At 44.5% G+C, this 26,482-nt stretch overlaps 1 protein-coding gene across 1 annotated transcript in view; it reads left to right on the top strand.

Moving 5' to 3' along the window:
- Nucleotides 1-7,120: 7,120 nt before the first annotated feature.
- The window catches only part of GPD1L (glycerol-3-phosphate dehydrogenase 1 like), a 196,534-nt gene continuing 177,172 nt past the window's right edge, over nucleotides 7,121-26,482 (top strand). The window contains exon 1 of the mRNA XM_086942106.1: nucleotides 7,121-7,342. Coding sequence (XP_086798232.1) covers nucleotides 7,299-7,342 — 44 coding nt within the window. The 5' untranslated portion in view covers nucleotides 7,121-7,298. The remainder of the gene's footprint in view (nucleotides 7,343-26,482) is intronic.

Raw genomic sequence — 26,482 nt, 5'->3', positions numbered from 1 at the left:
GAGTTTAAGCAGTAATGCTAATATTGAAAATAGTGCAGACTGCACGAATATTCTCTGTTTTGCCAGAACACCCTAAAGCGCCTCCTTTAATTTCCCGCTCTCCTCGTATAGCTCAGTGGCAGGGTGCGCCTGCTGCAGTCGCGTGTGGCAGGTTGTGAGTGCAGCGTGATAGCTTCACTTCGCCGTTTTGAATGAAAGCGGGGACTAGCTCAGCATTTCATCCTTTTGATGTGGATAAAAGGAGAATACTTTTGGTGGAAATACCAACAATGCTGCTACCTTAAATGCATATGGGTGTGCCTATATGTCTGTGTGTAGTGTGTGTACTCTTCCATACCTACTGTAGGAGTGAACAAAGGTTGCCTTCATTGTAGATGCATTGTAGAGACACAGTAAAGTAAAGTAGTGAAATGAGGCCCGCATTTTAACAATCCCGCACCATTTTCCCGGACTGATGTGGATAGGGGACTGGCTCAGCATTTCATCCTTTTGATGTGGATAAAAGGAGAATACTTTTGGTGGAAATACCAACAACGGCCAGTAAAGCGCCATAAGCACCACACAGTGTCCTCTACATCACTTTTTGAAAAATATTATATTTACTCCTGAGTCCAGGCTCACCACAATCCGACGCAAATACACAAGACATTGACAATGAAAGCACTGAGTTTAAGCAGTAATGCTAATATTGAAAATAGTGCAGACTGCACGAATATTCTCTGTTTTGCCAGAACACCCTGAAGCGCCTCCTTTAATTTCCCGCTCTCCTCGTATAGCTCAGTGGCAGCGTGCGCCTGCTGCAGTCGCGTGTGGCAGGTTGCGAGTGCAGCGTGATAGCTTCACTTCGCCGTTTTGAATGAAAGCGGGGACTAGCTCAGCATTTCATCCTTTTGATGTGGATAAAAGGAGAATACTTTTGGTGGAAATACCAACAATGCTGCTACCTTAAATGCATATGGGTGTGCCTATATGTCTGTGTGTAGTGTGTGTACTCTTCCATACCTACTGTAGGAGTGAACAAAGGTTGCCTTCATTGTAGATGCATTGTAGAGACACAGTAAAGTAAAGTAGTGAAATGAGGCCCGCATTTTAACAATCCCGCACCATTTTCCCGGACTGATGTGGATAGGAGACTGGCTCAGCATTTCATCCTTTTGATGTGGATAAAAGGAGAATACTTTTGGTGGAAATACCAACAACGGCCAGTAAAGCGCCATAAGCACCGCACAGTGTCCTCTACATCACTTTTTGAAAAATATTATATTTACTCCTGAGTCCAGGCTCACCACACTCCGACGCAAATACACAAGACATTGACAATAAAAGCACCGAGTTTAAGCAGTAATGCTAATATTGAAAATAGTGCAGACTGCACGAATATTCTCTGTTTTGCCAGAACACCCTGAAGCGCCTCCTTTAATTTCCCGCTCTCCTCGTATAGCTCAGTGGCAGCGTGCGCCTGCTGCAGTCGCGTGTGGCAGGTTGTGAGTGCAGCGTGATAGCTTCACTTCGCCGTTTTGAATGAAAGCGGGGACTAGCTCAGCATTTCATCCTTTTGATGTGGATAGGGGACTGGCTCAGCATTTCATCCTTTTGATGTGGATAAAAGGAGAATACTTTTGGTGGAAATACCAACAACGGCCAGTAAAGTCCCATAAGCACCGCACAGTGTCCTCTACATCACTTTTTGAAAAATATTATATTTACTCCTGAGTCCAGGCTCAAGGAGAGCCCGGCCAGGGTGAGTGGGGAGAGAGCTGCTGCTGAGTACACCTTTTGAATGAAAGCGGGGACTAGCTCAGCTAGCAGCACAAAAGGTACGAACATCACATAATTGGAACAAATCAATATAGCAAATATGTTGCAGGTCCTCTTACATTTGCTATTAAACGGAAATATAGAACAATCACTAAAAAACCTGGATGTTCTGCAAGCGTGCCTCCTTTGCCGTTCTGTTAATGTAATATTCCTTTTAAGGGGCTTTTTGTTTGGGACAATATGCTGCCTATTTTTTTTTAAATGGATCCTTCTGTTAGTGGGAAAAGAAAGCTCCGACTCTGTTTTCCCCGTCTCCATGAAGCCTGAGGTCAGGGAAGAGGCCAGGAATGTGACACTACTCCGAGAAAACAAGATTAGAAGTAATTAACAGACAACAGATGTCCTCTTAACTTTTATGAGGCCAAGAGTGTTTGAGAGTCTGTTTTTTTCTACTTTCTGTAACTTCACTTTTATTTTTAAAAACAAAACATTTGTTGTGTTCTGCTTTATATCACTGTGTTCTTAGAATCATTTCCTTAGTGCTTGTGAGTTGGCTCTAAACTTTAACGCACAGGACCCATTCGTCAAATCGAACTCCTCCTGTTCTCTTATGGGACTTTACGGGTATTGGGGCCGCCTGATGAGAAAGTCCTCGTCTTTTGGAGCCACTGTGAACATTGGAGAGCCAAAGCAAGGTGGCCGGCCCTTTTCATCACACAAGTGTATGTGTTAGAGAGTATGCTGTTTTTTTTGTAATTTATTTTAATCCTTGCCTTAGTGGGAGAACAAAGCATCCAATTTATTGGGCCCCTCTCGGTCAAGCATGAGGCCACAGGGAAGTGTAGGGATTTAACACTACTGTGACAAGATGAGATAAGAAGTGATTAACAGTAAACAGATGTTCCCTTCAGTATTCAGAGGGCAGGAGGCCTTTTCTTTCTGTCAACATACTTTCCTCTCTGCATTTAAGTTAGTAACGTAAAATTATTGAAAAAGTACACTTTTGTTGTCTTATGATTTATCTACAATGTTAAAGAAACATTACATCGCCTATCCTGCCGTTTATATAAACTTGAAAGCTAGCTCCAAACTGTTCTATAATGGCTTCCTCTGATATACATTAAATATCTTAACCATGTATATATCACACTCTACAGACAGAACTGCTTATTCGTGCTTAAGTAAAAGCTGCTACCCAACAGAATACATTATTTTATTTTAAACATGTGCACCTACACATAGCACCCTTGTGTGCCTTACAAATCACCAAGCAGACTCACATGTGCTATCTTATACCTTTTTTGAAACCTATGCATCCAACTTCTGGCACGTTACTTCACTAAGTCATGTTTGAAATGTGTTATTGCCCCCATCTCATGTGTTTGCACATAGATCACACTTTAAACTTTGTGCACATAGCCAAATCTCATCTGTGTGTACGTAGCCCCTCTGATCTCTTTCCAGATATATTCCTACGCTACTCAGACTTAAATTAGGCAACTCGACATTGTCGAGATGATGTAGCTCCTCTCACCTGTGAGCACATGGAGCCCATTTCTATCATGTGCACTTAACCCCACCCTGGGAACAGTAAATGACTGGGTGTTCACGGCCCTAGATGTATCGGCAGTAAGAGTAGACAGTTATGATGGGAGACTGGGGATATCCGGCAACGCTATATAGGGTAAAATTAAAAGGGACTCTACCGACCCACGCAGAAACAGTGGTGGTGGCCTGAAGAAAGACGACAGCATACCTGCGGTGGAAATGTAATGTAACAGATCACATGCTGCTCTGGTACAGCAACATACTGAGAGCGGTGCGCAACCTATATGTTCAGAAATGGGACCAAATTGTTTTCTCAAATATGGGTGGCTGTGGAAGAGGGGGGGTGCAATCCCTGTGGAGACCCTCAAGAAAGATGATCAATTAGCAAACTCTGAATAATACAGAGACTTACAAGTTAGGCATGCCCTTCTTTCACATATCAAAACAAGAATGGCTGCATGAACAGCTTGAACAACTTCTGCTTTACAAAAAGGCCGTTTCAAGAAAGCCACCCCTCTATACACCGACCTTACTCCTCTCCTTATTAAATCTGTCCATTATAGAAATTACTGTTTAATTTTCTTTCACTAGTTTTTATTAAGAATCTTTTGCAGTTTGCAAAGTTATTTGCGTAGCCTTGGGCAATGTGTCCCACTGTGTGGATTACATCTAAAGTTGAAAACATTGTACGTGAAATGTTATGATCCATGGCTTACTGTTGCAGGTATTGTTACATTTCCTATTACACAAAAACTTTGAAGGAACTTATGTGTTAGAGAGTATGATGTTTTTTTAGTAATTTATTTTAATACTTGCCTTAGTGGGAGAACAAAGCATCTAATCTATTGGGGCTACAGGCAGCAGAGGTGCAAACTTCTCACACTCGCAACAACGAAAAACAGGAATAGCAGAGAGATGCACAATGCTATATTCTCATACTCACAGGCAGCAGCTGTGCAAGCTTCTCACACTCACAAGAAGGACATCACAGCCAGCAGCTGTGCAAGCATCTTACACTCACAAGGAGACCACAGGCAGGTGAGGTGCAACCTTCTCCCACTCACAAGAAGGACATGAGAAACTGTAGTGGTGCAAGCTTCTCACTCACAAGCAGGACATCACAGGCAGCAGATGTAAAAGCTTCTTACACTCACAAGGAGACCGCAGGAAGCAGCAGTGCAAGCTTCTCACATTCACAAAGAAACCACAGGCAGCAGAGGTGCAATCTTCTCACACTCGCAAGAAAGATATCACAAACAGCTGTGGTGCAAGGCAGCGGCTTCTTGCAGAGGCAAGAAGGATAAAGACACAGAGCAGCCCTGCAGATTACATTACCACAGATCAGGCTTCAGTGCCAGGCAGTGGATATTTGCATACTCAAGAAGGATGATGAGACAGAGGAGCCCTGCAGAATAGATCAGGCAGCAGCAGTGCAAACTTCTCACATCCACTAGGAGACCACAGGCAGCTGAGATGCCATCTTCTCCCACTAACAAGAAGCACATCACAAGCAGCAGTGGTGCAAGCTTCTCACACTCACAAGAACGACATCACAAACAGCAGCAGTGCAAGCTTCTCACAATCACAAGGAGACTACAGGCAGCAGAGGTGCAAACTGCTCACACGCGCAACAACGAAAAACAGGAATAGCACAGAGATGCACAATGCTATATTCTCATACTCGCAGGCAGCAGCTCTGCACTCTCAATCTGCACTCTCAATCTGCACTCTCTGCACTACCACTCTGCACTACCACTCTGCACTACCACTCTGCACTACCACTCTGCACTACCACTCTGCACTACCACTCTGCACTACCACTCTGCACTACCACACTCTGCACTACCACTCTGCACTACCACACTCTGCACTACCACTCTGCACTACCACTCTGCACTACCACTCTGCACTACCACTCTGCACTACCACTCTGCACTACCACTCTGCACTCTGCACTACCAAACTGCACTCTGCACTACCAAACTGCACTCTGCACTCACTCTGCACTACCACTCTGCACTACCACTCTGCACTACCACTCTGCACTACCACTCTGCACTACCACTCTGCACTACCAAACTGCACTCTGCACTCTCACTCTGCACTACCACTCTGCACTACCACTCTGCACTACCACTCTGCACTACCAAACTGCACTCTGCACTCTCACTCTGCACTACCACTCTGCACTACCACTCTGCACTACCACTCTGCACTACCACTCTGCACTACCACTCTGCACTACCACTCTGCACTCTGCACTACCACTCTGCACTCTGCACTACCACTCTGCACTCTGCACTCCCACTCTGCACTCTGCACTACCACTCTGCACTCTGCACTCCCACTCTGCACTCTGCACTCCCACTCTGCACTCTGCACTACCACTCTGCACTACCACTCTGCACTACCACTCTGCACTACCACTCTGCACTACCACTCTGCACTACCACTCTGCACTCTGCACTACCACTCTGCACTCTGCACTCCCACTCTGCACTCTGCACTCCCACTCTGCACTCTGCACTCCCACTCTGCACTCTGCACTCCCACTCTGCACTCTGCACTACCACTCTGCACTCTGCACTACCACTCTGCACGGAGTGCTAGAGAGTGCAGAGTGAGTGAGGGCAGAGTAGTGAGTGGAGAGTAGTGAGTGGAGAGTAGTAAGTGCAGAGCTCACAAGGAGACCACAGGCAGCAGAGGTGCAAGCTTCTCACACTCACAAGAAGGACATCACAGGCAGTAACGGTGCAATATTCTCACACTCACAAGGAGATCACTGGCAGTACACACCACATGAACACACTCCATAACACATAGCAACAATACATTGTCATTTACAATGCCATTAGCTCAAACTCAAATAAATCCGAGCCCGATTGCATTTCTAATGCTTGTTTAGGACTTGTGCCCTGCGGGAGACTCCCGAATTTTTAGGGCTAAAATGAGTTTTGGCCGTCTCCTGCCCGAAATTGCCTCTGCTTCAATAGAAGTGAATGGGGGAAATACATTCTCCTGATTCATTTTTTTAATTCTCCTTCTTTCTTCTTCGAAAATGTTTACATGTATGCATGCCTTTAAATGACAGGCTATATCATAGCGTATCATACAATTTATATATTTATGCAATTTGATATAGCGTGATCTTTACCCAAAGGTGTCAGAGCATTTTACAATAGAACCAGTTATATTACATAATGACTTCACAATACATTAATTACACGAAAGATACAAACAGGTAAACTCTAAAGTCAAGTAAGAATGGTAGTAAGTACATAAGTCTACTACAGATACTAGTGGTTAGAGGTACATATATACAAGGTGCAAATTCACTCAAGGTAATTTGAAGCGATTAGGGTTGGACAAATATATAAAACATATTTACACAGCATGATCTTTTCTCCAGCATTGTTTTCAGCCTGGCCTTGCACAGGAGCCGTGCCGTTGTACAACATGGTTAAAATAAACATTGACAAAGTAATAGATCTCATTGCACAGGTGAGACATATTGACTTTGCCGATGTTTGTTTTCCTATTGAGCCGGGCGTCACATTAGCACCAGGACCTTTAATCATAGCTTTAGCTGTACTTTGTGTGAACACTTAGCACTGCTGCTCCGTTCCGTCGTATAGTCTCTCCCAAAGTTAAACATCTACTGTGACTAAATGCTAAATCATAGCCGGTTGTGAAAAATCACCTTACCAAGATGGCCGCTGATTTTTTCGTCACGTTTACTCTGTCGATTAGCGTTCCAGACTCTTTGAGAGTAGCCCGGAAGTAATTTTAGTACAAACTACAATGTCCAGCAGGCCTCCTGAAACAGTGTCAGTGTCGCGTCGTTATGATGACGATGCAGCGTGGGTTACATTGGGTGTGTTATTGCAGCTCAGCAAGTCTCCTTTAGGCGCTCGCCGTTTGAAACAGCAGAGCTGGGACTGACCTTCATTCAATAGATATTCGCTGCAGCTCTGCACCGCTCTCCCCAGACCATGTCTGCTCCTTTGAAGGTCTGCATCGTAGGCTCAGGAAATTGGTAAGTGATGGTGGAGAAAATTAGCTCCAACACTGGGTGCAGTAGTAGTAAATGGAGCCCTGATGACAGCCTTTGGAGCATTAAAATTAATTCCCAATCCCCACTTACGTCTGATGCAGTCTTCAACAATTAAAATTGACCTCCTTACCTTAAATAAACACTAGAGGCTGGATGTCAAAGACTTTTAGCATTTGAGTTTGTTTATAGTTCATTTATTTGATATTATTATTATTTTTTTTTTTTACTTTTTACATTTTTATTAGATAAACTAGGCCTGGTCGAAATTCTAATCCCCTGCATAGTTGGCGTACTTTTGGTAATTTCACGTATTGGAGTTTTTGCTAAATTGCCAAAATTATGCCATTATGCCACTTCTGGAGTTGTTTGCTACCTGCTGCAAAGCGCTTCAACTCTTTGTCCGAGGTAGGAAGCGCTATGTAAATGCTATTTACAAAAATATTGTGTCATTTCGGATGTTTTTTCTTGAGCTGTACCGTTGGAGCAGTTTTTGAACATGAGTGGCATTTCAGGTTTATTTTTTATATTTTTATATTTTTTACCCAAGCAGATCGTTTGGGTAATTTTTGAGTGTGAAACTACAAATCCAAACGTGTGTGGCAGTTTTTTGAACGTTCTCATCAGCTCCTTTAACATGGGGATTCCAGCGACATTTCAAGTAGATTTTTTTACCCAAGTGCACCTTTCTGGTAAATTTTTACCGCAGAACTACAAATCTGAACACGAACGACCGAAGTCAGCTTAACTTTTATTCTAATGAACTGTTCAGGTAATTTTTTGAGGGCAAGATGCAGTTCATGTAATTACGCTATAGCAAATTATGCAAGTTTTGCACACCCTAAGTAAAACTCGCTTACTCAGAGACTTCGAAGGTGATATATCCCCGTAGTGCCCTAACAAGATCTAGATTGAAATAGCAGATTTAAACAATCATGCCTCAGAATCCCAGGGGTCAAAGTAAAAAATAAAACCCCCTACACACCTTTGTTGCTATTCGTAAAACGTGTTGCCACCAACCAGGTTTGCTGCAATGCTTGCTATAGGAGGTTAGATTCTTTGCACTGTCTGGATAGCTGTTTATTATCACATACAACTCGACTTCAGGTTTTTCAGAAATAAATTATTTCATCAGGAACACGTAGACAAGGTAATTCTCCCCTAGCATAAACATTCTAAGTGACCTACCTACATATAACATTGATTCCATCACCTTTTCGAATCTACTACATATTACATTGTACTGGTGTTTGAAGACACTGAGGCATGTATGAAGTAGTAAGTTCCAGTTCCTGTAAACGTTTGTTTTAATGGTGACAAATTTAAAATCCTGGAAGTCAAATATATTTTATACCTCCATTAAGAAAGCAGTGTTGAGTAGAGAAATTGTGGGTCTAGTGACTGTGTTGCCCAACCAATGGGCCTTGAAGCAGATCCTTGAGTTTTGCACGTTCTTTGTTCAACCACCAGTCTTGCTCTGTTGATTGTCTGTAGAGTGCCTCTTTTTAAAATGTTTCCCCATCATGACATGTGGATGTTTTTTCTATGCCTTCTCTAGATGCTTTCTTTTTAAGATTTCAGGATGAGTAAGCCAGGATCTGCCTCTGCTGGCATTACGGTTAACCTTACAGAATATTGCTGGATGTTTTTCTGGATTTCAAAAGCCATAGTTGTCTTGGTCAAACATGACCGTTTGCCATCATGCCATTTGTCGTCTAAGCAAATGTATTGTTAAGCATGAAGTTCATTTTTCTGCCATCCACGAGTGCAAGCATTATGTGTATGAGGCATGGCTTGACTTGTTTGATGTCGATGGCAGACGAGGCTTTCAGAGAAATCTATACCATAGAAGTATTGATGTATCCTTTATATCCCATTCATATTTCCACTAAGGCCACAGAGAGCCCTAGTCAGATTAAGAGGTTGAAGAGTCATGCACAAGCTTAGGTAACAGCTTTTTAGTGATCTGAAGCTGAGCTTCGCTGAGACTTACTTTCATGGTTGTGTATGCGATGAGGATGGTTATTCTCCATGATGTAGATGTTCATCTATTATTGAACTAAGATTAACAGTGTCCTTCTTTTCTAGCTTCTTAAGTAAAAAGCAAAAACTATGAAAGAGTAATTTTACAGCCTTTGTTTGCTTTGTTCTTTTTTGTTTTTTTTGTTTTTTGTAAGACCTTATTGGTTATCAACTAAACATATAGGAGGATTTTGGCACCTTATTTCTGGATTTTGAAAAGTAACTCTTGCTTAACAATACGTTTGGGCATGTTCGTTTTAGAAGTAAAATACGACTTGGACCCCTCTTTTGATGCGTAGACTGGATCACAATAGCAGTTCAATAGTGTTATGACTTGGCATGACTGTTGTCTGGTCACTGTGCGTCTTGAGAGCTGCCTCTTTCCTCCTTGGGAGTTCTACAGGGATCTGACAAACAGTAACTAGGTAACTTAGTTAGTAACATTTGCTCCTGGTGAGGCACATGTTTTATGCAACTTACCTTTGTGTCTGCTGTCTGATGTAAACCTCTTTAGATGAATCTGCCTGCCTCCAGTCATCAATTCAGTTTCAAAGTTTGACAGATCGAAAACCAGTTTAATTTTCAAGAATATTAAAAACCAACATTATAAATCATAACCCATGACCTCATCATAAAAACTGCATAAAAAAGGGCCTGGTATTTTTTTCCCAGCAAGAGAGGGAGCTTCATTTGCACAGCTAGTTAGATAACCTACACAATTCATTAGTATTTAAAAGGAAGAGGGTAGGGTCCAGAACACATCCCTGGTGAACACCCTTAATAACTGTGCAGATCCCAGCGTATTTCCCTTCATGGAGGCAGACTATAATTCTTAATAGATTACACAGGACCCCTATACCCTGGAGACTGGTCAGTAGCTTGTCTCTTGGGACTAAGTCAAAAGCGGCTTGGAGGTCCACAAAGGCCACAAAAAGATCACCGCCCCATGTCAACAGTTTTCCACTTAGTTTGCAGAAAGCGGAAGACTTGATCTAGTGAACTTATCAGAAGTCTAAATCCGGCTTGGAGATTGGAAATGGTATGATTGCCCTCTATCCAGTCCTCTAGTCGATCTACAATATGCTTACCGAAAACTTTCTGGAGGTTGTCCAAGAGGCTGGTGGGGCAGTAGTTAAATTGATGGACCGGATTTCCCTTTCTGACGATTGGGACACTCTCCTCCCCCTCCATGTAGATGGAGTCAAGGCACCAGCAGCAATTATATTAGTAATAGTATTTATACATGGAACCCAGATGCTGTTGTTGGATTTTTAAAGGTAACCTGAGATTTTGTCTAAGATTGGTGCATTTCCAAATTTAAAAGTGTTAGCTGCTAAAGCAGTTCCTTTTAGCAGGAACTCCAGGGGAGCACAGAGCACATCCCCAAAGAAGGGGGACAGATGCTGCTATTGGCTGTTCAGTCAACATAACCAAAAGTAGTATGCAGTTCCTAATATGTGGTGCAGGTAACGGTGTGAGATCAAGGGGAAGACCCAGTGTGTGGATAATCGGATGGACAGGAGAAGTATATCCTCCTTTCGGAAAGAGACCGTCACACACCCAACAGGTAGGTGTCTTGCTTCATCAACGGGTCTGCTCCTTATCGGGTCTGTGCTGAAATACCCGATCAGGCACCCGTGAAGGGGCCTTCTTGGCGGAGATCTTTTTTCCTAATGCCGTTGGGTGCAGTGCGTATGAGGGCCCTAGCGAATATGTGTAGTGTAGGTGGTGAAATTGTGTCTGGGTGTGAAAATAAAACGGGGGTTAGTGCTCCACTCTGAACAGGGCAGCTCTTGATACTAATTTCCTACATGGAGTTTTCAGTTCTGGTCTGCCCCAGAATTGATGCTCTTTCGAGGAGGCATCCTGTGCTGCATTATTGGGCTCAAAGGTGAGATTTAGATCACCCATAATAATCATGTAGTGAGAGCCCAGGAAACCCTCTAGGATTTTGTTCAATGCAGTCAGAATTGGAGATTCAGAGCATTTCCCTACGCCTCAATTGTATATGTTTATTACAATGATGGGAGCGCCCTTATCTCGGGAGAAAACTAGCCTTTGGATGTCCCTCCAACTCAACTGGAGTTGAGTGATGGGGCAGGAGAGTGATACATTTATCTATACAAAGAGGGCGCCCAATGTCTGACCTGCTGTTGAAATGCTAGCTGGGACCCGCAAGCTCTTGTAGCCACACCTGTCAGTTGGATCTTGAGCCCAAGTTTCTCGGCGGAGGCATATTTGGTGTTTATCAATAAAATGCCCCATGTTGGATTATCCACCTACACACGATTCCCTGCAATATTCAAAGTTAAGAAGCTAACCATGTTGTCTACGTTGGGTGAGGGGGCGGTGGAGTAACATTATTGGTTTTTAAAGGGTCAGGCCAATAATAGATCTCTCATTTCCTCTTGAATGCAGTCTCCCAGTGTTTTTTCTCCTACCAAAGAGTCACAGCTAACTATGGTGAGTAAGTGAGTCAAGCAATCTGGCATCTGGGCAGTTTCTAGAAGGAGTAGAATTGGTATGAAATGGAGACATTGGGCTCAGTTGTCTGACAGGCTAGCCTGTTCAAGTGTCAGTGTGGCCATGGGGGTACATTTTAGCGGACTCGATCAATCACAGCCAGAGGAGACTGGTCTCACTCTGTGGGGGAGAAATACTTCCTGTAGTTCGCTCTAGTATCACTCCTACAGTATGCCCTCCTCCTCGCTTGGGTAATTAGCATCTGTATCCCAGGGTGGATAGAAAGAATTCCATGGACTGAGGCATATGCCAGGGTGCATCTTGCCACTTGCATGATAATTAAGACACAATTGTCAGACAATAAGAGTAGAATTGAAATTAACAATCTCACAGTCACCTGGGAAGCGCTTGGGCAAGGCACACAGCCAACCCACCCTGATCACCATTAGTATTCTGGGCGCCATTAGGAACAATAAGTTAGCATACAGGTTTAACCAGTGGAGTACCTTGTTCTTCAATTGGGTGAATGACTCAGTGGCGTTTGTTGGAAGACCAGGCACATTAGAGAACACTGCAACATAAGGGCAAGCCTCAGGGGGAGATCAAGGACTATGATTTTGAGGGTAGCTCTCCCATCGGTTTTATTCTCCCCCCCCCCCCCCCCCCCACCCCCCCTTCTCATTCTCCTTCCTATCCTTCCCTGGAATTGGCTGAATGACATCCTGTGTTTCAGGTTCGCAGTGTGGAGGGTGTTGTACATTGATCCTGTGTAGAGGTGTCGCTCATAGGGCAGTTAGGGGTCATGATTGCTGGTGGTGGTGGTGGTGGGGGGGGGAGGGGACATTCGACCTGCCTGCCAAGGCCGTTGAATCAGCCCTTGAGGGAGGCAAAGGGATAGTGGCGATCGCAGTGGACAACCTGGGCAACCTATTCCTGCGATCAAGTACGACTTCTTTTGCAGTTAAGCGTTCATTTACGGGCCTTAGTTTGGCTTCCAGTTTACCTACAGATCTCTCAAGAATGTACCCCACCATGTGCTCAATATTGTCCTCTGTTCGATCCTTTAGATCCTGCTGCAAGCTTTTAGCCCTTGTCCTTGGACGTTTAACTTTTTGCACACTTCTGGTCTTTTGTTGTTTTCCCTCATGGGGCGTTGCAGTTCTGGGGGACAATTTCAATTTGCGGCTCCAAGGGTATAGGGGCTATCAAGTTTGAAATAGCCGGATGTGGGCTAGTGGGATTAGAATCCAATTGTATACTTGGTGTGACAGCTTCCATGCCTGGGCTTGTGATCGAAGGGGCAAGAGGGAGGGCACAGGAAGGTCGAAAGCAGAGATAAGTGCCTTTCAACTGTTTTGATTTCATTGTTTTTCGCACCCAGTGCACTGTGTAGGAAGCCATCAAGAGTAGGGTTGACAGCAGGTTTAGCCGGTTTGCTGGGGTCCTGCTCTTCCCCATTTTGTGGGCTGCATTCCCTCACTCCCAAAGCCACGCTTAACAGAAGGGACAGTTGAAAGCACAATAAGCAAAGTTTCAAGTGGATCACTCAAGCTGAATTTACCTGTTTGTTCTGCAGATGTCATAGGGGTGGCCCGCCCAGCGTCCTCGGGCAATAGACGGGCGCAAGATGGCCCCGCCCTTGGCCCGGGGACTTCCCGCGCAACACAAGGTGCGCTTTATTAGCACTGTCAAGCCGGCAGGTATGGCTTGTTTCAGGGCTCCTTTACCCTGATGGATAGTGGGACTGGCAGTCTCCCCACTTGCTGTAAACGCGGCTCCCCAATTCTTTTGGCTGCCAAACCACTTCGCAACTTTTAGCCATTTACTGTTTCAACAGTTATTTTTTCAGATGCACAGTAGGCGTGTTGGCAATAGGGTTATGCCCTCCTCTACAAAACTCTTGGGTGGTGGAAGAGGCCTGCTGAGCTTGGTCTCCTTTTCCATGGCTGGCTACTTTTAGGGTGTCTTTGCTGTTTCATAACCATGATTTCAGGTCTTGAGGATGGGACCTCTTGAGAGTTGGTCCATTAGAGTTTACATTTTTGGACTGCCTACTTATCTGAGGTGCCTCCCCAGTGACCCTCCAATTTCCCTCAATGGGATTCATTACAAGTGTTATTGTGATGTCTGGGGAAAGGGCTTGGTATTTACTTATTTGGTGATACCCACCTCTTGTGAGTTTTTAAATCCAGAATGAGGCACATACCCATGAGTCACTGGTTGTATCTCAATGCCAGCACTTTTCAGGTCAAATGGAGTGGAGGGGTGGTGGGGGAGAGGGGAGGTGAGGGGGTGTCTCGGAACGGTGCAGTACATCTGCTAAACTTGTGTTCCCTATTCAGTAGGAGACTCGCATTTCTGCCCAAGTTGGAAATTATAAGTAACATGTAATCCGGGTCAATGTAGATTGAGTGCAGGGATAAGGCAAGGTGCTGTCATCCGTGGACTGATGTATTCCCTGGCTTATTTGCATACGTTTATTTTTGTGCATTTGAGCACTTAAACATTTTCTGGTGATGGAAGTTGGCTAATTAGCCATTTTCATCCGTTCCAGTGTTTATTCTCCTTCAAGGAGCAGCTGTTGGTTGCTCGCCTCTGCCAGTGCAGTCTTTCCCTGGACTTTTTATTGTTAGAAGCGCAGTGCACATATTTTAATGTTGCTTTGGCTACACATTTCTCCCTGTTGTATTTGGTGCCTTAGGTGTTCCTTTGTGACTATCCTGTGTTAATATCATCATGTTCTTGCTGTCATGAGCTATGTGATGTCACAAACATAGTGTAATAGTCTTTATTTTCCCCAACATAAGGCATCTGCAGGTGCCATGCTGTTTGTTTGGGCAGTAATGGTCCCTGCATAGTGTACAGGCATGTTCCTCTGCTGTGTGTTCTCAGCTGATTTTTTTTTTTTTTAGCCCACTTTCCAGTATTTTAATTTTGGCCCTGCCATCACGTCTTCTTAAATGTTTATGCAGAAGTCTGTCCTTGACCATTGTTGACATGGATGGGTGCACCAATGTACTCCAGTGGACTACTGTCTCTGTCATGGTTAATAGTGCATAGAGTGGCAGTGGCAGCATAACGCTGCCACTGCATTGAGATCAGTAGTGTGACCAGACCTCTTTATTTGGGTTAATCTGGTTGAGGCGTGATAGCCTACCTGTGTAAACCTTCACTACTATGTGAGTTCAAAGGCTTTTGCACTGACATCCCCGGTCCATCTATTTGTGTAGCGATTGTAGCACATGCATGGTGCGTGAGCGAGCCAGAGTATGGAAGGCCAGTGGGATCCATTTGGCATTCCCCTGGCTAGGCCTAACACAAGATATAGGGTAAGAACATTGCTTCAAGACCATGGAAGTTTATTGCTTGCATTCCCATAGCTGGAGTGAGGAGCCTCAAACACAAGTGAAGGAATGGAGAAATGGCTCCTTTTAGAAATTGTGTGAGCCTCTTGGTTGCAAGAAGCTGCTGATTAGTCTTCCTGAGCACTGCCAATTGGTGAATAGTAGGGGTGAGAAGTGGAATTGAAGTCTCTCGTGTGACAAGCAAAGAGCTTGCTACGCAAGTCCTCCCCTTTTGCCTGACCACAATTACTCATTCTGTTGAGCTGCTGCTAGCCAGATGCAGAAACCTCACACCTTTATTTGCCTTGGCTGTGCTTGTTACAGCATGGAGACGGCTCCAGTGGTACCTGCATCACACAAAGGCTTTGTTTGGAGAACAGTGTGGAGAGTACACTTGAAAGAAGTACCACCTCAAACCAGTTATACAGTTTGAGACACTGTTTGTGTAAAAAAAAAAAAAGTGGGACCCAAGCTACCCCACATTGTTCTTGATCCAGGTGATTTCTATACAAGGAAGGCAGTGCTCCGCAGAATACTGGAAGCACAACTGTGCCACCAAGGTTGATGTTTGCCTAATAGCCGGTGTCCCTGAGCTGAGGGAACATCTGAAGTCTGGACTTTCTACTGGAGTATTTGTGGAATTGTCCTGAAGCGCCTTGAAGGATGTCTGGCCCTGCGGGAAGAGCAACTCTCCAGGAGGAGCGAGGTCCAGCCAATTCCCAGTGGCAGTGGGACTTGTTAGAAGAAGCCTACTGCTTTAGGGTGATCTAGAGGGGACCCTAGAGCCTGTGCCCCCATGCTCCCTCCCCCAGTCATTCATCATACTTTCTGACTGGAACCGCAACACTGTGTTCCTCCCCTTGACCCTGTGGTTGAGCATCTACCTGAGTGCAAAAGGCCAGTATAATGGCTACATTTGCCAGATTGCTGTGAACCAAAACAAAGGCTGCCTACAGAAGTCGGGAGGCATCTGTCGGCCCACACTTGGACTCAATCTTCCTGAGTGCTGTAGGTCTGGACGGGGGTTGCAACTGCATGTTTACTGGCGGCCCTATGGGGTTACCCCTACCTTCAGTCCACCTGGTACCACAACCATCTTAACACTTCGGCTGGACCCGTGTCCACACCTGCTCATAGCAGAGGGCACAGAGCTGGGTCATAAAGACTGGGTGGGCGTGCTGCCAATCATAACCTGTGCTTGGTTCCCTGTGGATGTTGCTGTGTGGGCTACCTTTGTACAAGACAGCACCTAGAGTACTTGAAAGTATTATCTTCTAACCCAAGGAGAAGACCGAATACATTTGAACTCTGCACATCTAATAACTTCTGATTCTGATTCATGACGTTAGTCAAGTGTGCAAGGGGTGTACCAGGTCCAGTTGGCAGAACCATCGTAGGACAGGCCCCAGATCATCAGTGGCAAACTACCTCCACTCCCACGGTTTTGAGGCCTTTTAGTCTCTGCCTGTCCCTTGCCCCCTAACCCCCTGCCCCCATCCCATCCGGATCTGGCAAAGTTTTTTTTTGTGTGAAAACTTCAAAGACCAGTATTTCGTTTTCTAAGGTATCCTTTCTTAAAAGGTGAATATAGCGGGGGGGGGAGGGGGTGAGACTGGGCTATCTCCTATCCAGATTTTGATTTGATTCGGCAATCTGAAGGTCACTATGCTGTTATCCTCTAGTTTGTTTCCCTCTACACCCCGTCTTGTTGTGCTTTATAACTCATTTTACTTGGGCCTTTCAGGCCCTAATCGGTTTCATTATTTGCCTCTAACCCAATGAAGCATTTTGTTTGTGCCAGTTCAGTCATCAATTATAACCTCTCCATTAGATTCTTTTTCTGTGACTTATTCTAGCTCCACTCTTTAGCCTTCCTGCTCTGAGATAAGTGACCTCGCCACCAATCTTCATAAGGTGTCATCAGCACTTGAGAATCGTGCTTAGGGCTCCGTCACAGGTAAGTTGTAAGCACCTGTTTTGTACGCAAGAATTAATCTCCCTCGAGGTAGCCTCTCATCTACTTCAATCTGGTGGAGTTGAGTCGCCTGCTACCAAGTCCTTTTCTGTATAGTCCGTCTCCTGATCCATACCTTTGTAGCCAGCTGGTATTGTTGCCTTTCATCTCTCATCTACAGGGAGAAGGTGACTACCTGCCACCAGGTCAAATTGTAGGGAAAGCGGCAGTTTTACAGACCAATGTGAACGATGCAAATCATGCGAACTATTAGTGACGGGCTGGCATCAGCGTGCATGTTAATAATGCCTCTATGTTCTATATGTATTTGCTGCTTTTGCAACTGAAGGTAACAATAGTGTCTTTTCGGAAATATAACTTTGTCACCTCATGACCCGTCTGGGCCACATCAGAGAGAGCACAACCCGTTTAATAACTCCAACTAGGAAATGTTTTTTTTTTTAATGTGGCATTTTACAATGTGATTTTATTTTAAGTGAATCAAAAAGCCTTTTTGAAATTTTATTACCTCCTTTTGAGAAGGCGCTAATAAAATATTTGAATACTTTTTTTTAATTGCTTTTTATTTGCTTTTACGTTTTTGCTGTACAAGAGTAAACTGTAGACAGTTAATTGATGAAGCACTCACAAGCTAGTAACAGTACAACAGTAGGGTGTTATTCATTGTAAACTCTCCCCACACGACACAGCGTGGAGTGGGTACTCTCCACATATGGTGCTGGGTTATACACTTGTGCTCTTCCCACAGTAACATCGACATCTTGTTTGGGGAACATGAAAAACGGAGCAGGCAACAAATAATTCAACTACATACTAGTGAAACATACCATAGACCCTGTGACCTTATCACCCCTTGTTGTGCGCCCTCTGTAGTCCACAGCCCGCTAAGATAAACCATCAATTCGGCTCCTTAACCGCCTCCTTATCATTGGGCCTACCTGCCCAGGTATGTCATCAGAGTATGATTCTCCCCCCCCCCCCCCCCTCCCCGCCCCTCGCTCTCCCCTGTGGTGCAGCCTCTAGGGGCATCTAATAGAACCCTTACACAATACGCGGCATTCCTTATTGACAACAGTCAAGCCGGCCAATCGTCCACTTGAACCTCTTGTTTTATGACGTATGCATCCCACGTGGTAATGCTCTGCCTTGCCCCAGACCTTCAACACGTTGAATGTATGGCTGTCTGTTAAACTGAGGCCTACTTGCAATGGTCTATAAGACACCGCGATATATGTGGGTGTTCCGAGGCCTTCCATGCCATTGCAATAAGGCGCTTATATAGCATCAATGTTAGATTGATCATTCAGCACTCTTATTTATTCTCTTTGCTTATACAGCCTTATAGGCAGAAGCCTGGATTAGGATTCAGTTCCCTACCCACTAGGTCCGACACATGGATCAGCACGCTAAGCCAAGATTTCCATAATCTGGACATTCCCATACTATGTGATAAAGGGATACTGATATATATATATATATAGTATTTGTATTGAACAGAAAAAGAAACAGTTCCAGGCAAATACATCATATATCATGTCATCATATGAAATACGGGTTACAGCATGCGGAGGGTACTGCCGATTACAGCGCATTAAGGTTTATACATCCTGTGCGAGTCAACATCTCACCTCCCAGAGTCATTTTGTACATCCTTCTCACCCCCCTTCGGTCCCTTTTAGTCTTAAACTCTATATTTCTCTCAGGGGCTCCATATTTTTAACCTCTGCTCTCATACACCATCCGTTCCGCAAGGCAACACCAGGCCATATCTGCCATCCAATCCGATAATTTGGGAGGGGAGGTATGCATGCACCCAAAGGCGTGCATTGTTGCGTTTAGCCACTCCATCAGCTAGCATTAGCCAGGTTTTTGTGTAAGCTGCCCATCAATCCTCCCCGTGACGCCTAGCAAGAGCCACCGTGCGTCCGATTGAATGTGTATGCCAGCACCCCGGTCATCACATTGGCCACCCTAGACCAAATATCGCTGTATCGCTGGACACTCCCATAAAATGTGCAGAGTGACCCACACCTCCTCTCACTGATCTGATCTGAGTCTGCATGCCCGATCGTATGCAGAAGTGTGCGGGAATAGTATGTTCTATGCAGAATTTGTAAAGGATACTGAGATTGAACCTGGAAATTTTCAGCCAATGCGCCTTGGAGGAAGGTAAGATTGGTGACAGTATTTAAATTGCAGTAATTTAAACCTTCAACTCCACAAGATTATTTTGATGTACATTTTGGCATCTGTCCACTGCTTTTCCGTGATGTCTGTCTGCAAGCACTGAGCCCACCTGCCTCTTACATTGTCACATTGTTTTGCTAGCTGATATTGCAGTGTTGCATACAAAACTGCTACAGCCCGGCAACTTTCCCCTTGTGTTAGTAGGCAGTGTAGTATCGCATTTAGCCGCTACTCCGCCTCATCCCAAGTGTCAGCCAGCTCATGAGCAAACGCTCTATATGTCAGAAAAAGACCCGGTCCGATCCCATGGGTGTCCATCAGTTGTGCATATAGGTCCCCTGCCTTCATGATGCTGGCTGGGGCCCACAGGCATGTCTCAAACGTGCAGCCGATGTTTTTTGTGCAAAAGGGCTCCCACAGTGGGAGCGATGCAGAGTACGGGATAAGGCCACCTCTGGTGTGCAAGAATGTAATCCAACAGGCTTGTGCGGCTACATATATTCTGGGCAGTCGTGCCTAAGTTGGCTTGCTGGTGAAGAGCCATTCCACTAGGCTACTTTCCGACATGTTCTGGTTTTGCAGAGGTGTGGAGTCAGTGCAGCGGCCACTGCAGTTGTGCAGCTGTGTATTACCATTCAGAGTTGAGAGCTCCTAACCCTCCCTCCACGAATGGGAGTTGTGTTATAGAGTGCTACTTATTTCGTTTGCCCCCCAGATTAAGTCTGACTGCATTGTATGCAGGTCTAGAAAGAAGGTGCACAACAGTAGAAGCAAGACCACAGAGAACTTGTACAGTAACCGCAGTAGGATGAGCATTTTGTGGATAGCTATGCAGCCCACTGGTAACAAAGGTAACACACAACAAAGTGGCAAGAAGTGTTTTGAAGTCGTCCGGATCCTGCATAGATTGATCTCCACTATGTCATTGTTATTGTGATGCACTTGGACCCCGAGATATTTAAAGATACCGGGTGCCCACAATAGTCTAGTGTCATGGGGTACGATTACGTCACTTAATGACTGCTTCCTAAGAGGAAAAAATGCAAGACTTGGTCCAATTCGCTCTGAATCCCAATTGTTACCAAAAGTCGTCTAGGTTCACCATTAGCACCGGCAGTGCATCCCCAGGCTTACATAGGTACACCAGCGCATCATCTGCATATCAGATGGTGTTTGCGACCTTGGGCAATACCCCACTCTGGTGCTGTTTGCTGCAATATGAAGGCCAGCAGCTCTATGGCCAGGGTGCATAATAGTGGGCAAAAGAGACATCCCTGTTGAGTGCCGTGCGCTACAGGAAATTCAGTCGATATAATCTGTCCAATGTGCATTCTAGCCAGGTGTCTCTCATATAGCAATCTCACCTATCTTGGGAACACCAGGCCAATGCCATGCAGTCAGCACCAGACCCAGTTAGAGACAACTGAGAGTATTGAAGGCTTTCTCGATGTCCAAGGACACTGCAACATTACTCTCTCCCGGGGATTCCACCACAGCTATAATAGTGAATAGTCTGCACACTTTTATGAACGTGCTGCATGTTGGAATGAACCCATTCTAGTCTGTGTGGATGAGCGTTGTTTATAGTGGCAGTAGCTGATTGGCTAGCACGTGGCTCAATATTTTGTCTTGATTAATAAGAGATAAGGGCGGTAGGAGTGGACATTCAGTGACACCCCACCCCCTTTTATAGTGTCACATTCAGGGCGTCTATTTTTTTATTGACGTGGATCGTTCTGGCATGTCAAAAGACGTTTTATATTCCGATATCAGCTTGTCAAGTAACGGGGTCCTAGACGTAGCGTAAAACTCCATTACCTGGTGGTTTGGTACGTGTCATCTGAAGTAGACTTGTGCATACCTCATCTATGAACAGCAGCTCATCCAACTCCTGCTGCTGGAGGGGATCCAGCACAGAAGTAGGCACAGCGAACATGTTTCGGCACAGCCTGTCTGATGGCGGGCAGTCCCATGGTGAGTAGAGCTTGCAATAATAGTCGCAATAAGTATTACATATGGCTTTTTGTGTATTCACCATGAGCAATTCACAATTAGTTATTTCCCCTGTCTGAAGCCTATCGTAGTAACCGTGCCAGAACTCTACCTGCCCTATCCCCATTTGCATGCTGTGGCCAAGAAGGCAGTATAAGATAAGTGGCATTATCAGGTGCACAAGTCTGCTTGTCGCCTGCACAATTCAGAGTCCAGGGCGATTGCCATTTGCTGCTCTGCCCTTCTAATGGACCTGTCTAAGTCAAATATCTTCCTGCGTAGCAATTGTTGCACTCCCCATGTAGCTTTAATACAATGGCCTCTAATGAGCACTTTGAATGCACCCCATTCTGTAGTTGTGTTTGTGGCCATCCCCTCATCGTCAGCAAAGTATTGTGTTAAGTGTGTATGTATTTGTTCACGGTGAGGAGCATCCTCCAGCACTTCTGGTACAAGCCTCCACGTCGGACCCCTTGCTTTATGTCCTCACCCAAGATGAGCCCAAATTCAGAGGGCTGTGGTCCTATATGGTGCGTCCAAGATATTCAGTTCCTAACGCTTTCGAGTAGAAGTCCCCAGGGCCTCGTCAGTAGCCTGGGCTGGAGTGAAGTTTGGTGCATCAGGGAGTAATAGGAATATTCCCTGTCTATGGGGTGACCATTTCTCCAGGCATCACATAGATGCTTGTATGGCAGCCAGTCCTTGAACCGGCGTGCATGACCGTTCCGGGCAGCGGAGGGGTGGAGCGATTTAGCATTAACGTATTTACACAATAGAAGTCTATCCCCCTCCAGAGCTGGGGAATGCGCGGATCATGAAGCAACATGGGGGACAGGTGGTCAAACAACTCCGTTTGCTGCACATTCGGGCATAGACCGTTTAAAGGACAACGGTTGGCCATCCGGGAGCCACTCTAGCCTAGCACCATGTATCTGCCAGCTGGGTCTGTTTGTGTGCGCTGCATCACAAAAGGGACCCTTGGAACCAGCCCCTTGCCATCCTCCTTACATCCCAGCTGCCACTCTTACTTGCTTTGCTTTTTAAAAGTAAGTATCCCTTATAATACTTAGAAGTTTTTAAGAGCTGTTTTCTGTGCCTTGCTTCAGTCAGTGCGTTCGGAGGTTTTCGATAGTGATTGCTCATGCGCTCTGAACATGCTCACTTGAGACCGTTTTCAAACTGTCCTGCCTATTAAACATTCATCACCCATCCGTTCCCAAGAGTTCTCTCTGTGTTCTCATCTTTAGAGATAACTCTTAATTTGCTGATAGTGCTATGTAGCGCATTTCGTGACACAATGCATCTAAATCTTTACAATTCCCACGAATGCATTCTTATTGGTAATGCCTGCATAAGAGTGTCCAAATTATTAAAATGCCACAAACTTTACATCAACTCTGATGACGCAGGGATAATGAAGCACTCTATTGCCTGAACACTTGGGAAATGATACTGTGAAGTGCAGCACACACAAAGCTTTGTAAAAGATGCTTTATTGCCAGGTTGAAGCACTGATAAAGAGGAGCACAGACATGCACAAGCTTCACTCGCTCCATCCTCTCAACTTCTCTCTGAAAGTTGCCATCCAAAGCAGAATGCGAACCACTAGAGCAGGCGCCCAGAGAACACAGCAACCGATGACATAACCATTACTAGGGCACAATACTAGAACATATGCACAAAAGATGCACATACTAGGGTTGCAATTATTGTAAGCACTATTTTGTCACTCAAACATGTGTAGATTTGACTACTAAAGCCGTCTATCGAGAACATTGTAAATGCTTGACCTCAGTATGAGGTAGGGAAGCTGCGGTCTCTTTAAAGCGAATGTAGATTCTCCAAGTTTGTGTAGAGAGAATCTGGATTTCATTAAAGACACAGAGGCTAGCATTATGCATATTACGTTTATTTCCAGTTCCTTGCAGCACTTCAAAGTATTACATCACAAGCATCAACATTCTGGAACTTTAGAATGTCCAACAACATACATAAACCCTGTCACAGCAGCCATCTTCCTCTTTTGAGCTTCTCCGGATGCAATCATCAACTTATTTGCATGAAGAACAACTTCCTCATGCTCTCCTTTACTGGACATCTGAAACAGACATAAAATCATAAATAAACCATTCTTCAATGAGACTTCGTTAAAATCCAAGACATGCCTCAACAAGTCCACACCCCCTCCAAATTCCAATCTGGGAGTGTGGGGGGGATAATGCTAGCCTCCGTGACTTTAATGAAATCCGGATTCTCTCTACATAAACTTGGAGAATCTACATTTCATGACGAGACCGGAGTCTAGCAGTATGCATGTTCAAAGCTGTGATATAAACCACAGACGATACATGACTCAAAGGCCTCCAATAACATTTTGCAAATACATCGGCATTTGACCAATCTGCTGCACGAAATAATTTCTTCCAGACGACCACCTGACAAGAAAACCTTACTCGCCATCGCTCCTCTCACCCAATAAGCACCATACTCTTGCAAACTTACGCCCCCTTCAAACATACAAAACCTCACCCATCTAGCAATAGTAGCTGTAGTCACCGGTCTAAAAGGCTTCACATATGAAATCAACAACTGACTGTCACCATGCCTTCTGAATTGACTCAACTTATTCTCATATTCTCTCAAGCATCTAATCGCACACAATTTAGGATGCTCCTCAAATTTTGGATAAAAAATTGTAGAACACATGCGTTTCGTTCTCTTAGTAATCGTAAAAATAGCATGTTACTAACATCTAATGCCCTAACATAAGATACTCTCGTGAATGAGACCAGACACAGTAGACTCACTAGCTTACCAGATAACTGCTTCAGACTCGAGTACTAATTTGCAGGCCAGCCTACAAACAAACAACAAAGCTTGTTAACATCCCACAAGCTATTATATCTTGGCCTTGGGGGTCTCCTCAATTTAACACCTTACAAACTAACGACTCCCTACCTATTGAGCAACCCCCTACCAAACCATGCCTTTTTAAAAGCAGTGAATTCTGTATTAGCAGGCAAGATGAATATTCTAGTAAATTACAAACAGGCATATGCATCAAACTAAATACCAAGAGCAAAGGGGCAGATTCTCAGAATCTGCCCCTTTGCTCCCGGTATTTTTGCATTTGGGATGCATCATCCCAAATGCAAAAATGGCAATTTAAGGAATCTCTAAATTGAGATTCCTTAAATTGCGATTGCATTCAAGGAATCCCAAATTGATATTCCTTAAATGCAATGCATGAAAGTAAAAAAAATAGCGAATTCGCTAATAGGAGTAGCAAATTACCATGAAGTTGAACTTCATGGTAATTTGCTAAAACTTTGAAAAAAGCACTTTTGTGCATTTTTCTAAGTTTTATGTTGCACACACATGCCCTCAGGGCATGTGTGTGTGTGCAACATATGTGCAGAGATCAATCTCAGGGGTGCGACAGTGTGTCATTTTGACACCCTTGAACTTGCATGAGCAATTTGCGAGTACCTACTGGTACTCGCAAATTGCTCATGCAATCTCCAATTCATTCCTATGGGCCTGAAGGCCCATAGGAATGAATGGGACAGCATTCCTTAATTGCGACTAGCAATTTGCGAGTAGCAATTAAGGAATGTTTAGGAATCGCTATTTCAATACGATTTCTACATGCATAGGCTTTTCCTATTCCTAAATAGCGATTCCTTAAAAATCGCTATTTAGGAATAGCAAAAGGCTACGTTGCTGCATCTGCCAGAAAAATGTTTAATTCTTCTTCAAACCAGTCATCAACTAGTGTATTCTCATCATACAAAATAGTTCTGGCTTTCCAAGATAAGTTGCTTCTGAAAGCAATGGGTGGAAATAGACCTAACACAACAAATGTATACCTTGAGTTTTTTGTGTGTGCGAACCACTCCATGGACTGAAACCAAACTCTGCTCCAATCCTCTCCCACCGCACATGGAGGACCCGTGTAGAGGGATTTGTTTTCTGAATGGCCTTGGGTGACTGGTGCAGGTCACGTTCATAGGAGGGGGTCCAGGCTTCAGATTGCTCACAGAGTGTCAAACACAGCATATAAGGGCAAAGCATGATTGAGATCACAGGACATGAGGTCACTCAACCTTTGAAACCACAGGTGGTAACATTAGTGGAATGATTAAAACCACTTCATAGATAGACATCAGTACTTCACTAAAGTGCAGAGCTAGCTTACAAAATTATCAGAGTAGCATTGTATGTCTAAAGTGATACCTCCCATCCCCGCATTCGCCTGTGGTGGGAATGTACCGTGAGCCCGTTACCTCTATGGGGATCTGCTGTGCACACAGCCACATATAAAATTAAGGTTCTAATCCTTATAACCTTGTGCAACATGCAGCCCTCTGTTTGTGAGAGTCAACCTCCAGATGTGGGACATTCTTCCAAGGATAAATACGGTGCTGAACAATTGTAAGACGGATGTAACAGTTTAAACCTGCATGTTGTTTACGGGGGGAGTCTGCCGACCCCGGGGTCTGCCTCCTCACTGAGACTACTGGGTCTGTCTGGGAGAGGGGAGTTTGATTACATCTGACAAGATCTGCAAATCACCACTGATGGTGCCCATTACTGAATGGACCAAAACTGAAGAAATACAACTCCATAATGATTCTATTTCCCTCCATTTAGAGTAGGTTAGGTGTAGGCACCTACATCAATGATAAAGGAGCAAGTTGTCCCTTGCCTCTGTTATTCACAGCACTTCTAGTTGGCTAGGTTTGTCCCCACCAAGTATCAAGTTTATTATTTCAGTTAATTAAAACCATAACAATTACACAGCTTATAACTATAAAATATTACAATTGTATAACATCATAAAACAATCGATCCTAAGAAAAAGTGCAGAAAATCATTTTACACTAAGAATTGCAGGTTTACTTTTACGATACATCTTAAAACCAATCAGTAGCTTTAAAATTGGAGCAGTGTTTGTGCAAATACGCAAAAACTATGCAACTTGTATTCTGCCGCATATTCATGTTTTTCCATTCAGCAGTGTTAAGCTTTGCTGACAGAAATTACATCAGTAGAAGAAACAGTTGTTTTCGTTGGCAGTACATAGCATCCATGTGTGGGATAGTGAAGGGGACGTGCAATGAAAGTATGTGGTTTACTTGG

This window comes from Lissotriton vulgaris, chromosome 10 (assembly GCF_964263255.1).
Source record: "Lissotriton vulgaris chromosome 10, aLisVul1.2, whole genome shotgun sequence".
NCBI classification, from domain to species: Eukaryota; Metazoa; Chordata; class Amphibia; order Caudata; family Salamandridae; genus Lissotriton; species Lissotriton vulgaris.
This window is presented reverse-complemented; position numbering and strand designations above follow the sequence as displayed.